Genomic DNA, 26,536 nt, shown 5'->3' on the forward strand with positions numbered 1-26,536 from the left:
CTAAACTGGCCCCTGTAAATGTCCAAACCCAACCCCCTCCAATGTACAGTTTCCCTCCCCCCCCACCCCGCATATCCAACCAACCACCCACCCCACCCACCCAACCATCTCCAATGTACAGTTTCCCCCCCCACCCCACCTACTCAACCCTAAACACTGGAAAAGGCCATTTATAAGATAGTTCCCCTTAAAGGGGAACTCCAACATTTTGGGAAATTAGCTTATTTAACATCTTCCCTGGAGTTAGACAAGAAGATACATACCTTTTTTGTCTCTGTGCGTGCATTTAGCTTTGGGAATAGACGCTCCGTTAGCATAGCTTAGCTTCATCACTGGAAGTGAGGCAGATCCGGAGCCTTACAGTGCCTTACAGTGTATAGTTTGATTGATTGATTGAAAAGTTTATTAACAGATTGCAGAATACACTGCAAAAACAACTCCAAAACGTTCATGTAAACATGTTGTGACCTGTGTATTCACCAGGTGGAGAAATAAAAAATAATTGAATTAGACAATTACGTTTTATAAGCAAATATACTCGAATTTTTTTTTTGACCAACCACTACTCTATGAGCGCAGCCAGTGATTTCAACGTGACGCTGTGTGTGTTTACATTCTCATTCATTCAAAAGATCCAAACCGATTGAAGTTTATGGATACCATGACTTGAAATCCTCTTACCTTGACGATTAAAAGCCTCCCCAATTTAGAAAACAGTAATCCAATGGCTGGTATTGTTATATACCGGACGCTCTGAGCTAACCGGAGCTAACACAGACCAGGATCGCAAAGCATAAATAACGACTTCCTTTCTGGGGTTGTCAAAATAAAAGTGCGACGTTTATAGCAGCAGAAAACGTTTATTTTGTACATTATCTAACGTTAACACAAACCTAAACTAACTAGTACATGAACAGTCCCTGGACCCACCTTCAGGTCCACATGGAAAGAGGATGCCTTATTGTGTGTGTGTGTGTGTGCGTGTGTGTGTGTGTGTACACAGAGGCGCCTGGTGAAGTCCCTGGAGGACCTGTGCTCCCAGTACGACCTGACGGTACGCAGCTCTACCGGTGACATCATCCAGTTCATCTACGGCGGCGACGGCCTGGACCCTGCCGACATGGAGGGGAAGGACGAGCCCCTGGAGTTCAAGAGAGTCCTGGACAACATCCGGGTGAGACTTTTTTAAAGCCATAATTGTGTATCTGTGGCCCCCGCTGGCCACTAGCGGTACTGCTTCCATGCTTAGTAATACATTTCCCGTTAATGTCTTTATTCTGTTTTTGCTTGCAGATTTTATGCAGAGCGATTTTGTGGTTTCTCTGTGGTTAGGGTGGCTGTGTATTTGTTTTCCATCATTAAAAAAATACCCCACGTTCTGTGAATCTTGTCTAAGTTAGTTCATGCCATGCGTTGAGTGCCAGGAACGAGAAATCCTGTTATTTAATCGTTGTTATTTTTTTTATTATCGATTTCCATAAATTTTTCATCAATCTAGCCTCAAGTTACCACTGGGACTCTGTCTGAGTTTGAACAGGTAAAATACCGCCCGCTATCGTCTGCCGGATGGTAATGCACCCTTTGGATTGGATTGAATGAAAACGCATGGGGAAAAGAACGTCCGGAATTCACATTTTACTTGTCAGGCATGTAATCCAAGCCGATTGCAGTCTTCGCCGACCCTCAGAACAGCGTGGAATCAGTATTTCCAGTACCCAGCGTTGGATCAATAAACGCGATCGATATTTGGAATGGCGATCAGGAATTGGAATAATCTTTTTGGAGAACATCTGATCTGAGGTAAGGAATCTATTTGACCAGTCTTGGGATAATCGGAGCTCTTTTCACCTATATCTCAGCGTGTCCCATATGTGTGTGTGTGCTGATCAGGAAATAAGATAATCGATTTTTCAGCGCGCTTCTCTAGCGTGCATAAGTACACATATACTATTGATAATCTAGTGTTTATTTGAAAACGATTTCATAAATCGGCCGAAAAATTACAATGTGTTTTGTGTATTCCAGTAAAGCGCGATTCCTGCAGAATATTTTTTTCTTCTTCTGGAAGTAAAAAAAAACTAGGGGTTTTCAAAATGGTATAAAACGGAAATGAACCGATTTAAAAAATAAATAAATAAAAATACAAACGTTTCGACAATGTTGACTGCAAACAAGTCATTGATAAGCGACGGGCGTATTAGACGCATAGCCATAATTTAAGATATAGTTTATGCGTTCGCAAATGTGATCGCCCTCCCATTGACTACAGCGCTGGCACTCGAGGGCTATTTTTCGCTCCCCCAGCTGGCACGGAAAGTGTTAATGTCAAATAAATCAAAATAGATCAGAATATAAAAATAAATGACCGAAAAGGTGTAGGAAGAAGCCTAAGCTTATATGAATGTGTGAAAACAACGGTATTAGTGCATTGTCACTGCTTCACTGTCATTTCGTGGTGCGATACCTTTGCCAGATAGGTTTGTTGTTGTACACATAATTTGATTAATTATTAGAAAGGTCACACATTGTCGCTTGAAGGGGCTGATGGTTTTTTTTTTTTTTTTTTATTTGTTTTATTGTAGGGATTGTGGATGTGGAGTTTATGGACTCAAAACACAAGGGGTGGGTGGAAATTGATTGAGTAAAAATAATCACACACACAGCCTTCTCATAAGAATATGTCACTATCCAGATATCTCTGTACATCATATCTATAATTCATATTATGTACGTCAATGCTCTACCTTTTTTGTCTACGCTCCTGTATAAATACTTTATTTGACAGAGTTCTAGGGCCATTGCCGTAGCCTACGTCTGTCCTTGTTGTCAGTAAACTCTATCCCGAGACTCATTTCCACTTGACTTTTCTATAGTCTACAAGCTGAATACATTTCTTTTTTTTATATCCACTTTTTCTCCTCCTATTTTTCAGTATTTTTCTCCCATCCCAATTTTTGTCGTTATGCCAATTCCCCCCTCCCCTTCCTGGTCGTTGCGCGCATGTGCCCCCCACTGGTCGGTCTAGGGAGCCCTGAAGTCTATCGGATGCTTCCTCCGATACATAGGAGACAGCCAGCAGCCTCTTTTCACCTGACAGCGAGGACTAGGGAAGTGTGGGAGGATCACACTACCTTACCCAGTTCCTTCCCTCGCTGTGCAGGCACCCTGACCGACCTGTAGGAGTCGCTGTTTACAATGACCAGAATACCACCCACCGGTTTCCCACCCGCTGACACTGCCAATTGTGTCAGTATGACGACCGCCAAAGCCGGAGGGACCGCTGACAGCCGGATTCGATACCAGTGTCTCTGTGTATTACAGGTGGTAACTGGTCATTTCAACGTTTTCAAAGTGAAATCAAGTAACTAGCTCAGTATGCAGCTCAGTATATTAGTAACCCGGCTTGTATTAGGAGGCCGGCTTATAATTGCTTAGCTCAAGAGCGCACCCGGCCATTAATAGAGACCCGGCTTGTATTTGAGACCTGGTTACTATTAGAGGAATTACGGTAAGCATGTAAGCAAAACTAGATTTTAGGTCTGTGATGAAAAAGGGCCTTGCGGGAAGGGGGGCCTCGGAAAAAAAATAATAATAATCTTTTTTGTGAGGCCCCCCTTCCCGCGAGGCCCTGTGCGACCGCACTGCTCGCACACCCCCTGAGGCGGCCCTGATGGGCACCATATCACATTGAATGACCATATCACTCATTCAACGTATTTTGTCCTCTCTGTCTCTCTCTCTGTCTCTTTCCTTTCTGTTTGTCCACCCCCCTCTCTCCATCTCTCACTGTATGTGTGTGGACATGCACATGCATCAAGTGTCTTCTTGAAATTCTTGGAAGTTCTTGAAATCTGAGTGCAGGCAGCAGTGTTTATGTTCTGCTGTCGGGCTCCTTAACCTGATGGATAGAATAGAATAGAAATACTTTAATCATCCCGAGGGAAATTTGGCACTACAAATCGCCCACAGTAAACATTTAGGTAGACAGAACAAAGTCACGAATAAGAAAAAAATCGCCTAAGAATAAGATAATAATAATAATAAAGTACGGTCCGGGATTCACATTTCGTATGTTATGTATATACATTCTAGTATAAAATATACAGAAGTCTACAGTAAGTGTACAGTAAGTGTAATATTGAACAATGTTGTTTTAAAAGTAAAAGTCCAGGAAGATGGTAACTGTCACCCTGTGCTCAGTGATGCATTGTAAAGTCTGATGGCTGTTGGAATGAAGGACTTCCTGTCTTCCTGTGCCGTTCAGTGCTACATCTTGGGAGTGTTAGTCTAGCACTGAACATGCTCCTCCTGTCAGCCAAGTCTTTTTTTTAATCCTCTTTTTCTCCGCCTGATTTTTCTATTTTTTCTCCCCATCCCAATTCTCCCCCCTCCCCTACCTGGTTGTTGTGCGCATGTTCCTCCTACTGGTCGGTACAAGGGAACCCTGAAGTCCACCACATGCTTCCTCTGACACATGTGGAGACAGCCAGTGGCTCTCTTCTCACCTGGCAGCGAGGACTCTCATTGGTGAAGCGTAACGCGTGGGAGGTCACGCTGCCTTCACCATTTCCTGCCTTTCGCTGAGCAGGCGCCCAGACCTGACCTGACGCTGTCCACAACGCCAGATTACCACCCTCGACTTCCCTCCTGCTAACTCAGCCAAACGAGTTAGTATGACGACCGGCCCAAGCCGCAGGGCAATGCTGACTCCGGGAGTCGAGACCGCAGCCTCTTGCATTGGTGACGAGCGCAATCTCCGCTACGCCATCCGACCGCCCTTGTCAGCCAAGTCTGTGTATAGTGGGTGGGAGGGGTTGTCCCTGATGGCATGGAGATTAGCAAGGCTCCTCCTCTCCGCCACCACCGCTAGAGAGTCCAGCTCCACCCCTATCACGTTACTGGCCTTCCTGACCAACTTATCCAGCCTGTTTGCGTCCCCCGCTCTCAGTCCGCTGCCCCAGCAGCTCACAGCGTACAAGAAGGCGCCTGCCACCACCGACTTGTAGAACATCCTCAACATCCTTGTACAGACGTTGAAGGATCTCAGCCTTCTGAGGAAGTAGAGTCGGCTATGGCCCTTCTTGTAGAGTGCCTCTGCATGTTTTGACCCGTTCAGTTTGTTGTCGATGTGCACAGCGAGGTATTTGTAATCCTCAACCATGTCCACATCAATGCCCCTGATGGAAACAGGGGTCACAGGTGCACTCCTCCTCTTCCCCAGATCCACAACCAGTTCCCTGATGATTTGGATGACGTGGACTTCAGAGACACTTCATCAAAGAATGAGGGAGGGAGGATGGATGGATGGATGGATGGATGGATGATAGTTGGTAAATCAATTAATAGATGGATAGATAGCTGGGTAGACTGAAAGAGAGGGAGAGATTCCACTTGTTGTCGACAAGTTAACCTCTTAACACTTTGAGTGCCAACGACACTATATGTCGTTAGTTAATGCCGACCATTGAATGCCAGCGACGACATATAGCGTTTTTTGTCTTTTTTTTTTCACGATTTGAATTCATATTTCGTCAATCTAGTCTCACGTTAGTGCTGCAAACTCTCTCTGAGCTCCATTGGGAAAATACCGCCCCCTATCGTCTCTCCCTGTTGTACTGCACCCCATTGGATTAGACTGAATGAAATACATGGTGGGGTGGGGGGGGGGGGGGATCCAGTTTCCTCATTTTACTTCTCCGGCAAGCCATCCGAAGAGATCCAAGTAATTGCAGAGCCGCAAAACAGCTTTGAATACATATTTCCAGTCTTATGTAGTACAGGTCCAAATTTGATAAAAATTCGTTCAGAAATGGGTCTTTGAGAGATCCGGGTAAACCGCGCGCCAAAATAAAGAGGTCTGCAAAATCCATTTCCTCATCTACGGCCGTTCATTCTGAAGTGTGATATTATTATTAGGGATGCTCGATATTGGCTTTTTTACCGATATATCGATATTGTCCAACTCTTAATTTCCCATACCGATATCAACCGATATCGATATATGCAGGGTTTCCCCCCCCCCAAAAAACGGAATAATTTCAGGTAATTAACATTACATATCTCTTGTTGTGGAATTAACACAACATTATGCATACTTTTGACAATAAATAAAATCAGAATTTGTTCTTACTTGCTTGCCTGGGTAAATAAAGGTTATAGAAATGTAAAAACCGATACCGTTATTTTCCGATATCACATTTTAATGCCGATGTCGGCCGATAATATCGGTAGGCCGATAATATCGGACATCCCTAATTATTATCTTTTTTAGCATTTTACAGCTTTTTATGGCCACGCAGGACCGACAGAGGAGAGAGGGAGAACGGGAGGAGAAGTAGGGAAGACATGCGGCAAATGGTCACCGGGTGTGGGAAGCGAACCCGGGACGACCGCTTCGCGACTCAGCACGCTATATGGTGTGCTACTGGAGCGCCCCTGTGTGATTGACTTCTGGTTTTCGCTCGTCAACTTTCACCTAGATACCTTATTCGCTTATATAGACCTTTCGAACGGTAATTTATATGTTTGGTGAAAAATGCAGCCGCTAGACGCTCGCAAAGTGCTGTGACTTTTGTGCGTTCCGCCCACAGGCACATCGGGACGTATACGCCCTGGTGCACATTAAGAGGTTAAGAGCCTTCCACAGCAAAACCTGTTGACTTTATTGAAGTGGTCTTTCTTTTTCCAACTACACTTTCTGGAAGTAAATAAAAGTGTAGCTGTGACAAAGGGTGTTGCTAGGTTACCAGTTAATATCAGCGGAATGTAATGTTTATTGAAAGTTGGTGGGCTGTTCTGACCTAATAATAACCTCTCTCTGTCTCTCTCTCCCTCTTCACTGCCCCCCCCCCAGGCGGTGTACCCATGTCCAGACCAGCCTGCCCTCAGTAAGAATGAGGTGGTCCTCACTGCTGAATCCATCATGAAGAGGGCTGACTTTATCTGCTGCAGAGACAGCTTCTTGGAGGTAATGAACTAGAGAGAAGGCTCCTCAACCAGGTAGCTTCTTGGAGGTAATGAACTAGAGAGAAGGCTCCTCAACCAGGTAGTTTCTTGGAGGTAATGAACTAGAGAGAAGGCTCCTCAACCAGGTAGCTTCATGGAGGTAATGAACTAGAGAGAAGGCTCCTCAACCAGGTAGCTTCATGGAGGTAATGAACTAGAGAGAAGGCTCCTCAACCAGGTAGCTTCATGGTGGTAATGAACTAGAGAGAAGGCTCCCCGACCAGGTAGCTTCATGGAGGTAATGAACTAGAGAGAAGGCTCCTCAACCAGGTAGCTTCATGGAGGTAATGAACTAGAGAGAAGGCTCCTCAACCAGGTAGCTTCATGGAGGTAATGAACTAGAGAGAAGGCTCCTCAACCAGGTAGCTTCATGGAGGTAATGAACTAGAGAGAAGGCTCCCGACCAGGTAGCTTCATGGAGGTAATGAACTAGAGAGAAAGCTCCTCAACCAGGTAGCTTCATGGAGGTAATGAACTAGAGAGAAGGCTCCTCAACCAGGTAGCTTCATGGATGTAATGAACTAGAGAGAAGGCTCCTCGACCAGGTAGCTTCATGGAGGTAATGAACTAGAGAGAAGGCTCCTCAACCAGGTAGCTTCATGGAGGTAATGAACTAGAGAGAAGGCTCCCGACCAGGTAGCTTCATGGAGGTAATGAACTAGAGAGAAGGCTCCCCGACCAGGTAGCTTCATGGAGGTAATGAACTAGAGAGAAGGCTCCTCAACCAGGTAGCTTCATGGAGGTAATGAACTAGAGAGAAGGCTCCACGACCAGGTGGCTTCTAGGTGGTAATGAACAAGAGGAAGGAACACAATTCTTTTCTTACATGCATTGAGACCTGTGTTTATATCTCACAGGTCGAACAAACCTCAACGTTATTGCCATAAATACAACGTGTATTGTTGATACGAGAGAGAGAGAGTCCCAATCCCTCCCATCCTTTTTTACTAGTGAAGCTACTGTCTGTGTGTCCGGTTTCTCTGTGTGTGTCCGGTTTCACCCTGTCCAGCGCTCATTGACAGAGGTCATTATGGTCGGGCCAATCTGACCAGACCTCAAAACCAGCATTTGTGTCCATCCTATGGTTAGACTCCTCCTGAAGCCCAGGAAACATGGCTCTCCCTCTTCTGCCAGGGGAACTTTATGTTGTTTCATGTTCGGAGGAGCTCTAGCAAGTTCCCCTGACAGTCTTATTGACACCATTCATCATGTCAATCAGGCGGGACATCCTTGTGGCGTTGTATATCCACTCCACATTCGGAACACGAACCCACCCTCCTGTTTGGTTTGGAAAATAAAGTCTCCGGTGGTGTCCAAACCTCAGTCCAAACCTCTTCCTCACCAAGCAAACTGTTCCATCATTCAGTTAATTTGCACATTAGAGGAACATTGGAGAAAAGATGTTAGATTCTAGACGGGGCAACCTGTCCCAATAGCCTCCAACATCAGTCATCAGTCATCCAACATCATCATCAGTGGTAGTCGTGAAGCATAGCCTAGTGGAGAGGATAACCTAAAACAATAAACCACATTAACTCATTCCCGGCCATCGACGAGTATACTCGTTATTGGCCGCCAATCGTTGGACGCCAACAACAAGTATACTCGTTATTTTTTTTTTTTTATCCACTTTTTCTCCCATTTTTCCATATTTTTCTCCCATCCCAATTTCGTATCATCCAATTCAACCCTCCCCTGTCACGAACGCTGTTTCTTGCCTCCCACAAGCCGGCTGCAATGTGGACTAAGTCATACATAGCACAAGTCCCCTCCGGTACTTGAGGTAACAGCAGTCGCATCTTTTCACCTGCGCAGCTCGATCTGTGTCGAGGAGTAACGCGTGGGAGGCTCACGCTGCTCACTTCCTGATTCTACTGCGCAGGCGCACCAACCGACTTGTAGGAGTCGCTTGTTCACAACGTTCGATCCCCACCCTTCAGTTTTCCCTCCCCGTAATACGGCCAATGTGTATTACTGCGGACGACCAGCCAAACTGAAAAACAATGTGGAGAGCTGGATTCGAACACGCGAATCCTAGCGTCTCCACACTGGTGGCGAGTGCCTTGCCCACTACACCACCTAGCCGCCCCTAAGTATACTCGTTATTATGATCGTTATTTCTTTTATTCGCTATTTCCATTCATAATCCATCCAGGAAGGCTGTGCAGGCTGTCCTGAATGGGTCTGAGATCGCAAATGTCCAATACCGCCGCCTAACGCCTTGCGGACGGTATTGCACATCCTTTGAAACTCTCTAGCTTGGGCTGTACGTCGATCTAAAGAATCCGGTCCGGGTTTTCCTAGTCAGGCATGGCGAGCGGTTATAACACATGGATTGAGGATAATCAAGCACTCCCGGTTCATGTTCTTTGGTGGATTATGTTGGCAACACGATCGACATCAATACTTGGAATGGCGATCAGATAATTGGAATATTCTTTTTGCAGTACATCCTAGTCAAGGTAAGGGCTATATGGTATCAATCTTGCGTTGATCGAAGAATCCCTTCCCTGCGATCCTAACGTGTGTGTGTGTGTAACGTATTCCGTTGGTGACGCACTGACGACCGAAGCATAGAACCCCCCCCCACCCTTTCATGCATGCATGATGAAACATAATACTGATAATATAGCATTGATTTCAGATTGATTGTTGATCCAGGCGAGGAACGCCACGGTTTCTAGTGAAATGCACTAAACGCTGCATAGCGGTGTTTCCTGGGATTACACAGAATTACTCTAAAACTATACTCATATTCACCACGGTATAAAACGGGTATGGATGACATTTTTTTTTCTTTTTCACAAATTGAACGATAGATCTCGATGTCAAATGGGCAATAGTTTTATATCCATAGCTATGATATTTAATATAGTTTTAGCCCTGCAAACACCGGCAGGTATCCCCATTCATTAAAGCGCTGGCATTCTTGCCACACGGCCCACAGCAACCTCTGGCGCTGAAAGTGTTAATATTGTGGCCATGTTTGTTTTCTCTGACGGCAGTCCATTGTCACTGTGGTTGCACTGAGATAGGGAGATGGTGGATGGATGGATGGAGAGAGAGAGAGGGAGAGAGAGAGGGAGAATCGATCTCGATCGATAATAAATAAAAAATATATATATATATATTTGAGGTGGGCATAGATAATTTTTTTTTAATCTAGATTAATCTATCTGCAATCCTGGATTTAATCTAGATTAATCTAGATTAAAATGGCTCAAAAAAAAATAAGTCTGCCGAAGGCATTCAAAATATGTGTGTTCTACCCAAATAATGACCAGAAGTAAGTCCTTACTTTTTCTTTCCTCCTTACGTTTCTCAGGCCAGGTGGCCCATTACACCATGAGCCCACCTCCCGTTTCCAAAATGCATTACAGACTGTTTGAAAAAGCTGTTTTGCTATGATAATTGGTAATGAAATATCAAAATAATATTCAATAAGATGTACTTGTGTTTAATAAGTTGTTTTATTCAGAAGTTAACACAAATAAATAATATTACCAGTACAGAACAGTACAGTATCTAGCACACTCTCAGGAGCAAAACAGAAAGAAGCATTTCAAACTTGAACTATGTGACATGGCTTGACTCAATCAGTCCAATCTCTATTTCTCCTTCTTCCACCAGTCACTCAGGCAGACCAGCTTGTTTTATGTAGCGGTGTCTACTTATAGTGCCTATAATATGTTTCCTGTTGGGTGCCAGACAGGGCCAAACCCTGCCAATGCAAATCAAATTACCTTTTTAATTTGTTAATTAGGCCTATAGCTCCGGCATAAGACTGTACCACATAAAGGTAGGCAAATAATTAAATTAATAGTAGGCCTAGACTACTGAGCAAGCTAAATCATAGGTTAGTTTGCTAAAATGTAACAATCAATTACCTTTTCATAAATTCAAAAACCACTCAAGAGTCCTGCTCAATTCAAAATGTCCATGTATTGGATTCAATTCAAATAAGCAAACATTTCAATTTCGTTGTATACTGTGCAATGACAATTAAAAGTCTATTCTATTCTATAAAACAAACAATTCATTTTCAGTCCAGCATGTGTGTTAAACTCTCATAAACCAGTCAGGTCACTCAATTCAGTTCAGTCCATGGGGCAGCGGTGGCCTAAAGGTTAGAGAAGCGGGTTTGTGACCGGAAGGTTGCCGGTTCGATCCCTGGGACCGGCAGGAACACCAACCGCTGAAGTGCCCTTGAGCAAGGCACTTAACCCCCAACTGCTCCAGTGGAGTTGCTCAGTGGCCAATGGTGTCAACTGTGGTGGTTGTACTAGGCAGCTCCCAGGTGTGAATGGAACTGTGTGAATGTGAAGCAGGGCGTTCCTGAAAAAGAGCATCTGTGCTCAACGAACCTACCCTGGGTAAATAAAGGTTAAAAAAAAAGCCAAAAATAAAAAAAGTAATTTTTATTTATTTATTTTTTTTAGATTAACGGAGTCAATTATATTATCGCGCGATACTAGTCTTGCGTTAACGCAGCACGTTAACGCCGTTAACGGCCCAGCTCTAATATATATATATATCTTTTTTTAGTGCTGTCGGGCAATACATTTTTTTTATCCAATTAATTACAGGATTTGTAATTAATTAATCTAATTAATCTCATTTTAATCGCATAACCATTTTAGGCCTTATATTCTATAATCATATTTCAAATTGCATGTGTCTGGATGGCAGAATTCAGTACTGTATCTACAAAACCTTCTGTTTAATCATCTTCCCTTTATTCATTTGCTTCGATTTTTCAGGTCTGGTAAATTTTAGCATGGTGTTATTCATAGTCAAAGATAAAAAAAAATGTATTGATATTCTCATTTGGTTCATTACAATTTACTCAAGCCTAGTAACAGACACAGTATTTCTGACACTGGGAATACATTCCCTGAGATCCATAGATGTCCCTAAAATCATATAGCAAATGGACCATTTAAAAAAAAAAAGTCTGTAAATGTTTATTCTACGTTCTTATGGAATTAATGAGATAATTTTTTTTTTAATTTTTTTTAAACTGTAATTACAATTTTCTTTTTGTATTATTTTTTAATAAATGTTGTGTTAATTTTAATAATGCGATAATTTGCTGTGTAATTTATTAACACTTTGGCTGCCAGGAAACGCTTAAACACGTCATTCCCGGCCATGCTCAAGTTGCCGAAGACGCTTTACAGCGTCTTTGATATCAATATTTCAAAAATCTGGGACCGGATTCATATTTCCCCTCCGCTGGCCTGAGATCCACCAGGAGGACCCACTGAGCTCTCTGGCGGTTCAGGAGCGCCATCTGGTGGCCGATCGGCGCAATCGCTTAACAGGAAGTGCCATAGAGGTTGTGCTGGACGGCCGTATTACTTCCGGGCACTCGCTATAGGTCCCGGCATTCTAGCTCGTCACAATACACAGCGATCGATTGCCAATAACTCGATAAACAACATGATTTGGACGTATATACCATTATACAAGCTGGAGATGGACCGGGTAAATCTACATCCCATAATGATAAAATGTCTACTCTACGATGATCGCCCAACGGCGCGCGGAGACTGGGGTGAGTTTTAGCGTGTAAAGTTACCGTCTTCGATACTAACTGCTATTATCAACATTTGACCCACATTAGATGATTGGTATAACGCTGCCCACGGAATTATAAACGCCCCCTAGCCCATCCGGTCAACATCAGATGACGTGTAGTAACTTCTAGAAGTACGTCTAGTTGGAATTTTTTATATCGCGCTGATTGCCATAAAACTGTATTGCATCATCAATATAATGTATTTGGGGCTATAGATCACGTTCTGGAGAAAGCTGCAGAAAGAGATGAAAACATACTTATACATTAGACCATACTTTACTATGAATATGTGAATGAAAAAGTTTAACGTTGCTACACAATGAACAATACATATAGGACTTTGAATGGGCCCTAATAATGGCAATGTAGCAATAGAATTTAAAAAGTTATAGCCCTGCAAAGAAGGGGACTTTCTCTATAGACAAATAGAGCCGGCAACCTACGGTTGATAATGAATTTAACCCATGGCAGCCAAAGTGTTAATCTAATTAACGCGATAAACTGACAGCCCTAATCTTTTTGTGACCTGCAACAGGGCAGTTTTTCTTTTTTTTATCTACTTTTTCTCCCATTTTTCAATTTTTCTCCCATCCCAATTTCGTATCGTCCAATTCTACCCTCCCCTGTCTCGAACGCTGTTAGGCCATGCCTCCCACAAGCCGGCTGCAATGTGGACAAAGCCTTACATCACGTGTCCCCTCCGGTACTCGAGGAAGCAGCTGTCGCATCTTTTCACCTGCACAGCGCAATCTCTCAGCGTCTGGGGTCTGCGTTTGGAGGGCACGCCGCCCCCGTCGCTTCCTGATTCTGCTGCGCAGGCGCACCAACCGACCTGTACTGTAGGAGTTGCTGTCCACAATGTCCGATCCCCACCCATCAGCTTCCCACCCCCTAATACTGCCAATTGTATTAGTATGAACGACCAGCCAAGCTGATAGCAATGCGGAGAGCTGGGCTCGAACCCAGCGTCTCCAGCATTGGTGGTGAGCGCCTTGCCCACTGCACCACCTAGCCGCCGCAACAGGGCAGTTTTAAAGGGGACATGCATTATAAATGGCTTTTTCTGTGTTTAGCATGGTTTTATAGTAATAGGGGTTAGTATCAATGGGTCTGTGTCTATAATTACCATAATTGACTCATCAGTCTAGTCTCGAGTTCACGAGATCTTCCCTCACTCAACTAAGCTGTTCTGATTTGACAGTTTTGCTGACGTGAATATAGCACTGATTTGCATAACTAACGCCCCCTCTATGGTTGACAGCGACAGCAGAGCGAGTGGAAAATCTTCACTTCCTCAAACAGAGCAAGGCAGATAGTGTAACCCGACACTTCCTCAAACGAGAAAGCGCTTGACTACGACTCTGCGAGGGAGAGCTAGAGAGGGAGAGATAGAGAGGGGGACCCCTCTTCTCTCACACACGCAGCATTTACACAGTGCTCTGTGCCTCCGTGTGTCCCTCTCTATCTCTCTCTCGCCCTCGCAGTCGAGCACCAGCATATCACTGTAATATCTTTGCGCATGCTCCCACGCGCATGCTCGTATTCCGATCCATACAATAATAATCACAGGGATATATATTGTCATTTGAAACAAGTTACCAATGCACTGTCCCGTGGGATATAACACACTCCACATGACCCCAGATCCCTCCCACAACCGAATTACTTTGTTTTTTCTGTCTGAATCAATCCGCTATAGATAGAAAAATGGAAGTATTAATAGCTTTTGAATGAATCCTCCAAAAAAGATAGTCAACTTGAATATGTTAGTTCGTTACATACACATGGATTATGTAATTAATTTGTCATGACTCATTGTGAAACAAAAGAAAAATTGCGGAGATAAAAAAGAAAAAGAAAATGGCAGATGTTTTTTTTGTGTCAGATTTGATTGATTGATTGATTGAAAATTGTATTACCAGATTGCAGAATGGGTGCAATACAGTACGGCTCAATACACACCATTGTTTATTTATTTTTTTTATTATCTTTTTCCCCCTCCTTCTTTTTACGATTTTTCTCCCATCCCACTGTTAGTCGTTATGCCAATTCCCAACCCCCTTCCTGGTTGTTGCGCACTTTCCCCTACTGTTGGTCCGAGAGGCCGGAGACTGTCACATGCTTTCCTCCGATGCATGTGCAGCCAGCCGGCAGCCAGCCTGGCCGCGCAGATTCTCACTGGGAGAGTGTAATGTGTGGGAGGCCGCACTACCTCTCACCAGATCCTACCTTCGCTGAGCAGGCGCCCCGACCTAACTGTAGGGGTCGCTGTCCACAATGCCCAGGACCCACCCACGGCTCCCCTCCCCCTAACTCAGCCAAACGAGTTAGTATAGCGATCAGCCCGAGCCAAGGCAATGCTGACTCTCCGGGAGTCGAGACCGCAGCCTCTTGCATTGGTGACGAGCACAATCTCCGCTACGCCACCTGACCGCAATACACACAATTGTTAACACATTCTGTGCCACGCAGTTTGCCCATGATCATCTTATACCACTCTCTGCCAGTGCTGTAAGCCTATGGAGTTGCTCACCTTCTTTGCAGGGCTATAACTTTTTAAATATTATAGCTATATCGACATTACTATGGCCCATTCAACATCGGGTATCTATCGTTCCGGATGTGGGAACGTTATATTTTTCCATTCATACATTAATAATAATAATGGATTGGATTTATATAGCGCTCTTCGTGACACCCCAGAGACCCCAGAGCGCTTACAGAGTCCATTATTCGTTCATACACAGTCATACCGGTGGTGGTAAGCTACAATTGCAGCCAGAGCTGCCCTGAGGCAGACTCACGGAAGCGTGGCGAATAATCAACGCCTACGGCCCCTCCGACCACCACCAACATTCATTCACATGCATACACATTCATACGAGGCAAGTAGGTTAAGTGTCTTGCCCAAGGACACAACGGCAGTGGGATGGACATGGGCTTGAGCGGGATTCGAACCACCAACCCTTCGATCATTGGACGACCCGCTCTACCCCTGAGCCACGCCGCCCCACAATTGTCGTGTTAGTACCGTCGTGAATATAAGTATGTTTTTGGAGTGTATAGCAGTAATTCCTAGAACGCGAGTTATAGGCCCTGACGCATATTACACATAATCGATTGGCGTTTCGTTCCTATACACGCTATATTAAAAAATTCAAATGCATCATGCGTGAAGGAAAGGGGGGGGGGGGGGTCGTTTATGATTCCTTGATTGTCAGTAACGGCTTTCCTTAGTATGACATCATACGTTGAGCAGATGGATTGCAATGAAATAAATGGACAATCGAGCTGGAATTAACGTTACATTCCTCTTAACTGTGGCCGATGCGTCTGGAGAAATAAATTCCAATTATTTGATGTCGATCTGCTACATCCATTTTCCGTTTGTATGACGCAATAAACGCTGAAAGCATATTGATTCTTGCGTCTCGAAAGCGATCAAATACACTCAAGTGTTTGTCTTGATCAACATAACAAGATATCTCTGCCGGAGGATTTTCCCCGATGCACAGAGCGCCACATCTGGTTTAGAGTGGAGTGCAACTTGCCCGAAATCCACCAGGCGGCGGTATTGAGGCGTTGAAATATCAGACAGGGTCTAGCTGGCTCCCGGAGCCTTCCTGGATGAATTATGAATGCCAATAGCAAATAAAGGAAATAACGATCATAAAAACGAGTAAACTCGTTGTTGGCGTTATTAGATTGGCGGGCAATAACGAGTAAAGTTTTTGGCGCAGGATGTGTTAAGGAGATGCAGACCAGAGAAAGACTTTCATCTTGTTTACATTTTCATTGCATCATAACATATATGACATACATGACATACAGATAGACAGTACTGCTACATCTTGTTTAAGAAGCACAGTGGAGTTACCAGTTGTTATTTGATTGATTGATTGATTGATTGATTGAACATTTTATTAACAGATTGCAGAATGGGTACAATACAGTAAAGCTCAATACACACAATTATTAAGGGGATGCAGACCAGAGAAAGACTTTTGTCTTGTTTACATCAGGGTCCCCCATTTTCAATGCATCATAACATATATGACACACATGACATACAGATAGACAGTACTGCTACATCTATACATTTATGAAATATCAGATTTACAAATACAGTACTGTTTGTGATACAAGAAGAGTCTAAAAAAGAGAGTATAATGACGAAGAAACTGTACATTGGAGGAGGTTGGGTAGGTAGGAGATTGGTAGGTGGAGGGGGGGGGGGGGTATTTCGTATAACACACTCCACGTGACCCCAGAACCTCAATGTAAATAAACCATAATCACCCTACAAAAACAGCAAAAAACGACGACGTTGATATTTAAAAAAAGAATTACATTTATTTAACCTTTATTTACCCAGGCAAGCAAGTAAGAACAAATTCTGATTTTATTTATTGTCAAAAGTATGCGTAATGTTAATTCCACAACAAGAGATATGCAATGTTAATTACCTGAAATTATTCCGTTTTTATTCCGGGAAACCCTGCATATATCGGTTGATATCGGAAATTAAGAGTTGGACGATATCGGTATCGGTAAAAAAGCCAATATCGAACATCCCTAGTCTACACACATTACCACTGATTTAGTTTTACCTTTCTTCTCGACCAAAGGATGCCTTTCTGTCATCTTCTACAAATGACCAAAGATGTTTCTAAATAACTGGAGAAATGCGCCATGGCTCTCCTCTCAACACAAGCTGAAATTAATGTTTGGGGGGAGCACACAAATGTCAACAGTTATTAATAGAACACCTGTGCGCGGAGTGATGCATATAGTTATATTGTTTGTTTATTTTTGTTGACAGACAAGCCAATGAACAGTTACAAGCCAAATAGTCAATCTAAGCGATCATATTGAGGGGAGAGGAGGAGAGGAGAGCTACTGCTGGCAAACCTTGCACTGGCTGAATGGTAAATGGTAAATGGCTGCTTTTTTATATGGCGCTTTTATCCAAAGCGCTTTGCAATTTGTTACTCACATTTTACCCATTCATTCACACACCGACGGCGGAGGCAACCATGCAAGGTGCCAACCTGCTCATCGGGAGCAATTAGGGGTTAAGTGTCTTGCTCAAGGACACATTGACACGATGCCCGGGAGGAGCGGGAATCGAACCGGAAACCTCCGGATTGCCAGACGACTGCTCTATCTCCCGAACCACTGTCGCCCCTGATCGCTGATCATGTAGCTGTAGGAGCACCATTGAAAAGACGAGACAAGATATGTTTATGTAATGTGCTTAACAACGGCAGACCACAGGCTCACCAACAATACAATACTTGACTGTTTACTGTCACAGCCATCTAATATGACACATGTGATAAATGTTTTCCAACCCCTGCAGACGTGAGCTCGGGCATTGGCCCACGCAGATGATCTCAAAATGTCAGATGTCTGGCCCCATCAGTCGTTCCATCACTAATCCTTTCCCTCCCTTTTGTGAAGGCGTTAACCGACACCGGTTCAGAGAAGTACCTGGAGGTAGAGTCATGAAGCATGTTGGTTGATGGTGTTAAACCAGTGAATAATATCTTGCGAATAGACGTGTGTTGGTATGCCTTTATACGGCTTTAATCAAAAGCCACGGTTCAGCTGCCCTAATCGTTGCTTTTAACTCGCCATTTGACTACTAATCATGCAAGCACTGTGTGCCATTTTCAGCCGAATGCTCTGCAAACAACGTTTGCATTCGAATGACCGCATCCATTGTGGGCACGAGTGGTTTTTAAACGCGTCTAATAATGGCATGAATCTGACCCGTGTGGGGAAACCGACACTTACCGCCGAGATCTCATTTGGTCATAATTCCCTCTTGTGTGAAGCAGTTGCCTAATGAGCATATTGACATTTTCTCTTTTGAGTGGATATGATTGTGATTATGTTTATTTATTTATTTTCTTTTATAAGTTCTGTGCATATATTATATATATAATATTATTTTCTGCATTCTCGACAATAGGAGATCAAGAAGTTCATTAAGGGAATGTCGGAGAGGATCAAGAAGACCAGGGACAAGTATGGCATCAACGACAACGGCACCACTGAGGTAGATGAGCCGCAGATAGCTTCCATGTGCAGCGACATGCGTTTTCATAATCCCACATTTAATTACGTTTAAAAAAAAATCTTTTTCCTTCTCCACTCCACAGCCAAAAGTCCTGTATCAGCTGGACCGCATTACCCCGACTCAGCTGGAGAAGTTCCTCGAGACGTGCCGGGACAAATATATGAGGTACCGCACCACGCACAGATTTAAAGGGCCAAATCGTCTTTTTTCTTTTTATTTCAATTCTCATACTAATGTGGGGTTACATTGAGATACATTCTTGAAGAGATCGATCTGTCGATGGAACGTGGGCTTTTTGAAAGCTTCAGGATATAGGTATATGTTGTGTTTACATGTTTACAATGTAAACAAACATTTTACGGACATTAGAGCACATTATGTCAAACTCTAGGTCTGCGGGACAAATCCGTCCCGCCTGCCATTTTCATCCCGACTGAATTTGCCTATCAGTTCATGTTGGCCCGCTGCCTCTCCCAAGGCGCACTTCAACTGGCCTGTGATAGAAATCAAGTGCACCTTGGACTCACTGCGCGGCAAGAACAAATGTCTTGACTTTTCAAGCAAACGCACAGAGCGTTATCTGCACCTGCATCGTGTTCTTATTGAATAAAAATGCATCAACCCCGCATGGACCGGTGGAGGAGGACCCAATATTTTCGCTTGTATCTTGTGTTCTTATTTACTTTAGCTTTTAACTCATTGACCGCCGGGGATTAGCCATCGCCCTGTGGTCGCATTGCCACACGTTAAAATATAGGACTGAGTCACCTTGTTTGTAGAGCTATAACTATATTCTATATTATAGTTATGGATACAATACTATGGCCCATTTGACATCACCTATCTATCGTTCAATATCTGAGAAAGAATGAATATTTCCATCCATACGTTCATGTGTTATACCGTGGTGAATATAAGTATGGTTTTAGAGCGGTCTAGGGTAATTCATGAAATCCTGAGTTAAAGCCCTATACGTCGATTCCACTATAGACGTTGCCATGTCTTGCCTGTATATGCTATTATCCCGAAATCAAATATATATCATAGCTATTATGTTCCATCATGAATGCATGAAAGGGGGGGCGGGTCGTTTCTGATTATTTGATTGTCAGTAACGGCATTCGCATTGAACACTAAAAACGGTTATCAGCCCGATCGGTATGAAAGCATTGCAGGATCAAGCTAACATTTACATCAAATCGCCCTTACCTGTGGCCGGGAGTATTCCAAAAATAATATTCCAATTCTTTGATCGCCATCTGGTATATCCAATGTCCATTTCGTCGACGGCATAATCCACCACAACATATGGATCGGAGATATTTGACACGCTTCGATGGAACCGGCAGAACAACTGCCCTTGCCCGACAAGGAAACATGAAACCAGAGACCTGGGGGTGTCCCACAGAGAAAGATACAGGGGTAGAAAGGGTGCTCGATACCCCCGTCTAGCGTGATGTGGCCGGTATTGCACTTTTACATTCTCATGAGGATTCCCCATGTTAACCCAGAGTCTGTGCGCCTGTAATGAATAGAAATATCGAATAAAAGAAATAACGATCAAATAACGTATATATACGTGGTTGGCGTTCAACGGTTGTCGGACAAACACATATATAATCGTTGTTGGCGAGTTAAAAGCTTGTCAGTCGTCCGTTTTCACTCGACTGAAGCCGTGGGGTTATTCGGTTGCATCCACTTTTACTTCATCAAGTGAATTATTGCTAATTCATCATACCCACTCTGAAATAAAATCCGTGGAAATTATTGGTTTTGCACAATATACCGTAAGTGAGGTGAGCAATGTTTTGTGTGTGTAACCGTTCTCCAATAGTCCAGGACCACTTTAGCCTAGAATTGCTAATCTTACAATAATTCATTGAATACTAATATGTAATTAAAATCTGTGAGATGAGCCAATTATCCATAAATGATGCCTCCCTACCCACCTTTTAACACTTTGAGTACCAGCAGGGGGCACCAGAAATAGCGCTTGAGTGCCAGCGCTGTAGTCAATGGGAGGGCGATCACATTTGCGAACGCATAAACTATATCTTAACACTTTGGTCGCCAGGCTTATATTCACAATAAACCATCCCACGCCAGCTCTATTTGTCTATGGAGAAGTTCCCCTTCTTTGCAGGGCTATAACTTTTTAAATTGTATTGCTAAATTGACTATTACTATGGCCCATTCAACGTCAAGTATCTATTGTTCAGGGTGTAGCAACGTTATACTTTTTCATTCACATATTCATACTAAAATACGGTCTAAAGTATAAGTATGTTTTTATCGTTTTCTGCAGCTTTCTCCAGAACGTGATTTATAGCCCTAAATGCATTATATTGATGATCAAATACAGTTTGATAGCAATCTGCGCAAGATAAAAAAATTTCAAATGGACGTGCTTCTAGAAGTTACTACTTATCATCTGATGTTGACCGGATGGGGGGGGGGTCGTTTATAATTCCGTGGCCAACGTTAGATGATTCATCTAGTGTGGGTGATATGATCATCAGAGCAGTTTATATCGAACGCGCTAAAAAATAACGCTGAAACTTACCGTAGCTTCCTCGTAGCGTTGGGCGATGAGCGTGGAGCAGAAATATTCCTATTATGGGATGTAGAAATATGCGATCCATCTCCAGGTTGTATAATAGTATATAAGTCCAAATCATGTTGTTTATCGAGTTATTGGTAACGGATTGCTATCCATTGTGTCTAGCTCGAGTCCTGGGACTATTAGCGAGTGATCGGACCGAATTGGAATGAGCACCAGCTTCCGTTTCCTGTTTCCGGTTTGGGCGATCCGCCGATCGGCCACCAGATGGCGCTCTTGAACCGTTGGAGAGTTGAGAGGGGATCAACAGTAGATCTCAAGTCTCCGGGGGAGAAATATGATTGCGATCACAGATTCTTGAAATATTGATATCAAAGACGTGGTACGGCGTCTTTGGCAGAATGAGCATGGCGGGGAATGACGTGGTAAAGCGTTTTTGGCGACCATAGTGTTAAAGGGGAACTATCTTATAAATGGCCTTTTTGAGTGTTTAGCATTGTTTCCTAGCTATGTGAACTTATATTAATATGATCTATGTCTCTAATTCTCATATTGGCGCATTCTTCCAATTCTCCTCTCACAATATTCACCCTCACTGAACTGAGTCATCTGAAAATGTGCTGATTTGTGATGTCAGAGAGACTCAGCTGCATGATAATGTGGCTGTGTGGCATCAGGCTCATGATGAGCTGCACACAGTGGTTGGAGCCCAGGCTCAAAACGGCTTAAGATCTTGAGGTAGAAAAATGCTGTTTTTGAGGACTTGATTAGAAATACAAAACAATGAATAAAGAAAAAAAAATTACAGAGGTGTTCCATAGACTCACGGGAATTGTGTAAAAGTGCCCAAATAGTGAAAGAAATAGTAAAATAGTTCCCCTTTAAATTATGGCTATGTGTCTAATATGCCCGGCGCTTATCAATGACTTGTTTGCAGTCAACATTGTCGAAACGGATTGTTTTTTAATCTGATAATTTCTGTTTGATACCATTTTGAAAAACGCTCGTTTTTTTAAACTTAAAAAAAAAACGATTCTGCAGGAATCACGCTTTACTGGAATACACAAAACACGTTGTTATTTTTCGGCCTATTTATGAATTGTTTTCAAATAAACGCTAGATTATCGATAGTATAATATACTACATATTATGTGTACTTATGCACGCTAGAGAAGCGGGCTGAAAAATCTATTATCTTATTTCCTGATCAGCACACACACACTCACAGCCACACACACACATATGGGACATGCTGAGATATAGGTGAAAAAAACTCTGATTATCCCAAGACTGGTAAAATTGATTCCTTACCTCAGATCTCCAAAAAGATTATTCCAATTCCTGATCGCCATTCCAAATATCGATCGCGTTTATTGATCCAACTCTGGGTACTGGTAACACATATTCCACGCTGTTCTGAGGGTGGGCAATGACTGGGATCGTCTCCGGTTACATGCCTGACAAGTAAAATGTGGATTCCGGACTCTTTTTTTCCCCATCCATTTCATTCAGTCCAGTCCAATCCAATGGGTGCAATACCATCCGGAGAGACGATAGGGGGCGGTATTTTCCCTGTTCGAGCTCAGACAGATCCCCACTGGTAACGTGAGGCTAGATTGATGAAAAATTCATGGAAATCGATAATAAAAAAAAATAACATTTAAATAACGAGATTTCTCGTTCCTGGCACTCAACGCATGGCATGAACTAACGAGGTTCTCGTGGCTGGCACTCAAAGTGTTAAACGGCCCTCATTGTATTCATTGAGGCACCTAATTTACATATTGACATATTGAGCTGGTATGCACAAATTAAATAGATATTAAACATAATGACAAATTAAGCTAAGTGAACTCGGGAAATGCACCTTTTTTAGGTCTTATGTGTCCGGCCTGCAAAATTTATATAAAAAAATCCCGGCCCCTTGGTAATTAAGTTTGACACCCCTGCGTTGGAGAATAGAAACACGTCTCTTATATTTTTATTTTCATTTCTTATTTCTGGTTTGTCTATATTTGGTCACTGACTGGGCCTTTAAATCATGCCTACTCTACACAATGTTCTTGTGAGCACCTGGATGTGCCTTCTCATTAATGCCAGTAATCCATGCTGAGGGCTGCTGATAAATCCCCTAGATCCCTGATATTATGAAAGCACACTAGCATGCACAGACTTTGATGTGCGTGAGCGCGGGGGGCAGAGTCTAAAACAAGCACTTCCTTAAAACGACTTGGAGTTCCATACTGCATCGTGGTATGGCATATGGGAGAGGAGGCCTGCACATCAGGCTGTGGTCCTTATTAGTGCTCCTTATAGAGATTTAGGGCACCTCTTGTGCGACTTTTTTTTTTTTTTTTTAAACTTTGACCAGTCAGCTGGTTCTTTTAGCGTTTATCGCTTTTTCTGGTCAAGCATGACCGACAGAAACAGGTTGAATGGGGTATAGATCGGGGGAAAGACACTCTGAGAAAATACGGCGAGTCCGGGAGTCGAACTCGTGTACCCCAGATCCGTGACGCGCACGGTTGTCCCTGACGCCGAAATGGCGTCCGAGGTACGCGGTGAGCTACTGGAGCTCCCCCTTGTGCGACCTTTTGGCAAAATTACATATTGATCTTATATGAACGTACCTTCAACCAGAGAAATGTGTGTGAAACGCAAAGCAGCATTATCAATATGCGTCTATTTGTGGTGGGCTTGTATCATATTGTGTGTATAAATTAGGAAAAACGCTGCATTTTTATTAGAGCTGGGCCGTTAACGGCGTTAACGTGCTGCGTTAACGCTATACTAGTATTGCGCGATAATATAATTAACGCATTAATCTAAAGGATTTTTTTTTTTTTTTTTTTTTTTTAGATTTTTTTTTTTTTTACCTTTATCTACCCAGGGTAGGTTCGCTGAGCACAGATGCTCTTTTTCAGGAACGCCCTGCTTCACATTCATACAGTTCCATTCACACCTGGGAGCTGCCCAGTACAACCACAGTTGACACCATTGGCCACTGAGCAACTCCACTGGAGCAGTTGATTCAAGCCATGTCACATAGTTCAAGTTTGAAATGATTCTTTCTGTTTTGCTCCTGAGAGTGTGCTAGATACTGTACTGTACTGGTAATATTATTTATTTGTGTTAACTTCTGAATAAAACAACTTATTAAACACAAGTACATCTTATTGAACATTATTTTGATATTTCATTACCAATTATCATAGCAAAACAACTTTTCCAACAGTCTGTAATGCATTTTGGAAACGGGAGATGGGCTCATGGTGTAATGGGCCACCTGGCCTGAGAAACATAAGGAGGAAAGAAAAAGTAAGGACTTACTTCTGGTCATTATTTGGGTAGAACACACATATTCTGAATGCCTTTGGCAGGTTTTTTCTTTTTCTTTTTTTAGCCATTTTAATCTAGATTAATCTAGATTAAATCCAGGATTGCAGATAGATTAATCTAGATTAAAAAAATGTATCTATGCCCACCTCTAATTTTTATGGTATAGCAGAAATAGGCTAGTCCTTATCTCTACCTTGTGTTTTGTACACTCAGAGCCCAGATGGAGCCGGGCTCAGCGGTGGGGGCTCTGTGCGCCCAGAGTATCGGAGAGCCTGGCACCCAGATGACCCTGAAGACCTTCCACTTCGCTGGGGTAGCGTCCATGAACATCACCTTGGGAGTCCCCCGCATCAAAGAGATCATTAACGCCTCCAAGAACATCAGGTACTTGGGCCACGAAGCTGAGATGCAGTATTAATTGAAAGATTACCGGCTCGAACCCCGGTCAATGGCCGGAAAGTGCTGTTGTTGTCCAGCAGGGAGGACTCTGTCCTCTGGACCTGGCAGTAACAATGGTGATAGACATCATACAGTTGCGAGTACCGTCCTTCGGATGAGACGTTAAACCTCGTCTCCTGAGCCTTTTAGCCATTGTGTAGTGTGATGTGTGCCTGTTGCCAGTGTATGGCAGCCATTAAGCCTGCATAGCCCAAGGTTGGGTGCTACACAGTGGTGGTGTAGGAGGCAATTGCCACCCTACATTGTAAAGCGCTTTCAGTGTGATACATAGTTAAAAGTCCTAGTGCTGTTATACTGAATATCAGCACTTATAGAATGCCTCTTGTCCAATCAAATGATTTGGTTGGAACAAACTGTTGTGTAAAGGACAATATTTGTGTTTTTAGCATGTGGATTTTTGACGTTTGATCCAAAGTTGATGTCTGACATTGTTTTTCATAATCTTTTTACAGGCTCGAGGTTAGGCTTACAGAGTATCTGAAATGTTATTTATTTCTTATTGTCAACAACATAGCCTACGAAAAGTCCAAAACCAACAATGCATGTCTTCTACTTACAAGTACAACACCAGCCAACACCAGATTATAGCTCATATCCAGAAGTCACAGAACTTTAGAGAAGTTCTGTGACTTCACAGAAGGCAAACGTTAAAACACGTCACAGAAGTGTAACCGTATGATTTGGTCAGTATAATTCATCATTGCAATGAACACAAGAATTGCTTCATGAAGGGACAGTGATCGCCTCGAGTCTGCCTGAACCCGGGACTACTTCCGAGACGATCGCTCTCACCTCATGAAATAGTTCTGAGAAAAACTACGATGTTCGACCATGACTAAAATAAACTGTGCGTCCCAGTGACTTGTTTTGACAGTTCTGTTCCTGCCCCACGCCTGTCTGCTCCACGCAGGTAGAGCTGATCTTTATCATGGCTTTAAATCAAGAGTTTGGTAACTCTTGGGACATTTTAAATCCACCTCTATAGGGAGGTGTAGTCTGACGTCACTGGTTGTTCCACCCGTATAGGGATTTATCATTGGGAAAATGGATTATCGGCTATTGTAACAATTCTGCCGCATGAACATTGGCAAGCTTTCCATTTTTGCACAAAATGAGTTCCCTGGCTTCTACCCACTAACATGATTGTTTAAGCATTTTTGGTTGAAACAAAGGTAGTATAAGGTTTTTAATTTGTCGTAAAAAAAGAACTACATTTACCACTAGGCAGCCTGTTGTTCAGTACGCTATGCTATTGGTCTGTTAGGCTGTCGCCTTATCCCCGTCACGGGTCATAGTACCAAGCTAGCTAGCTAACGTTAACGTTACCCCGCTAAATGCTATTACGTAGCATTATGTCTACTGTCGTGAACCATTTTAAAACGGGGCATGTAGAGGAGTTTCGGGAACGAGTAAAATGTGCAGGTCCTCTTCTCAGACCTGTGGGGCAAACACTGCACACGCATGATGCCGGTTAGCAAGCTAGCTAGCTTCACGGCATGTTGATAAC

The 26,536-nt window shown here is 43.2% G+C and overlaps 1 protein-coding gene across 1 annotated transcript in view; it reads left to right on the forward strand.

The window, feature by feature from the left end:
- Positions 1-26,536, forward strand: part of polr3a (polymerase (RNA) III (DNA directed) polypeptide A) — a 115,515-nt gene that overhangs the window by 75,230 nt on the left and 13,749 nt on the right. The window contains exons 20-24 of the mRNA XM_084322846.1: positions 1,004-1,174; positions 6,854-6,967; positions 18,564-18,650; positions 18,754-18,836; positions 24,784-24,954. Coding sequence (XP_084178972.1) covers positions 1,004-1,174; positions 6,854-6,967; positions 18,564-18,650; positions 18,754-18,836; positions 24,784-24,954 — 626 coding nt within the window. The remainder of the gene's footprint in view (positions 1-1,003; positions 1,175-6,853; positions 6,968-18,563; positions 18,651-18,753; positions 18,837-24,783; positions 24,955-26,536) is intronic.

This window comes from Notolepis coatsorum, assembly GCF_963971535.1.
Source record: "Notolepis coatsorum genome assembly, chromosome: 10".
Lineage (NCBI taxonomy): Eukaryota > Metazoa > Chordata > Actinopteri > Aulopiformes > Paralepididae > Notolepis > Notolepis coatsorum.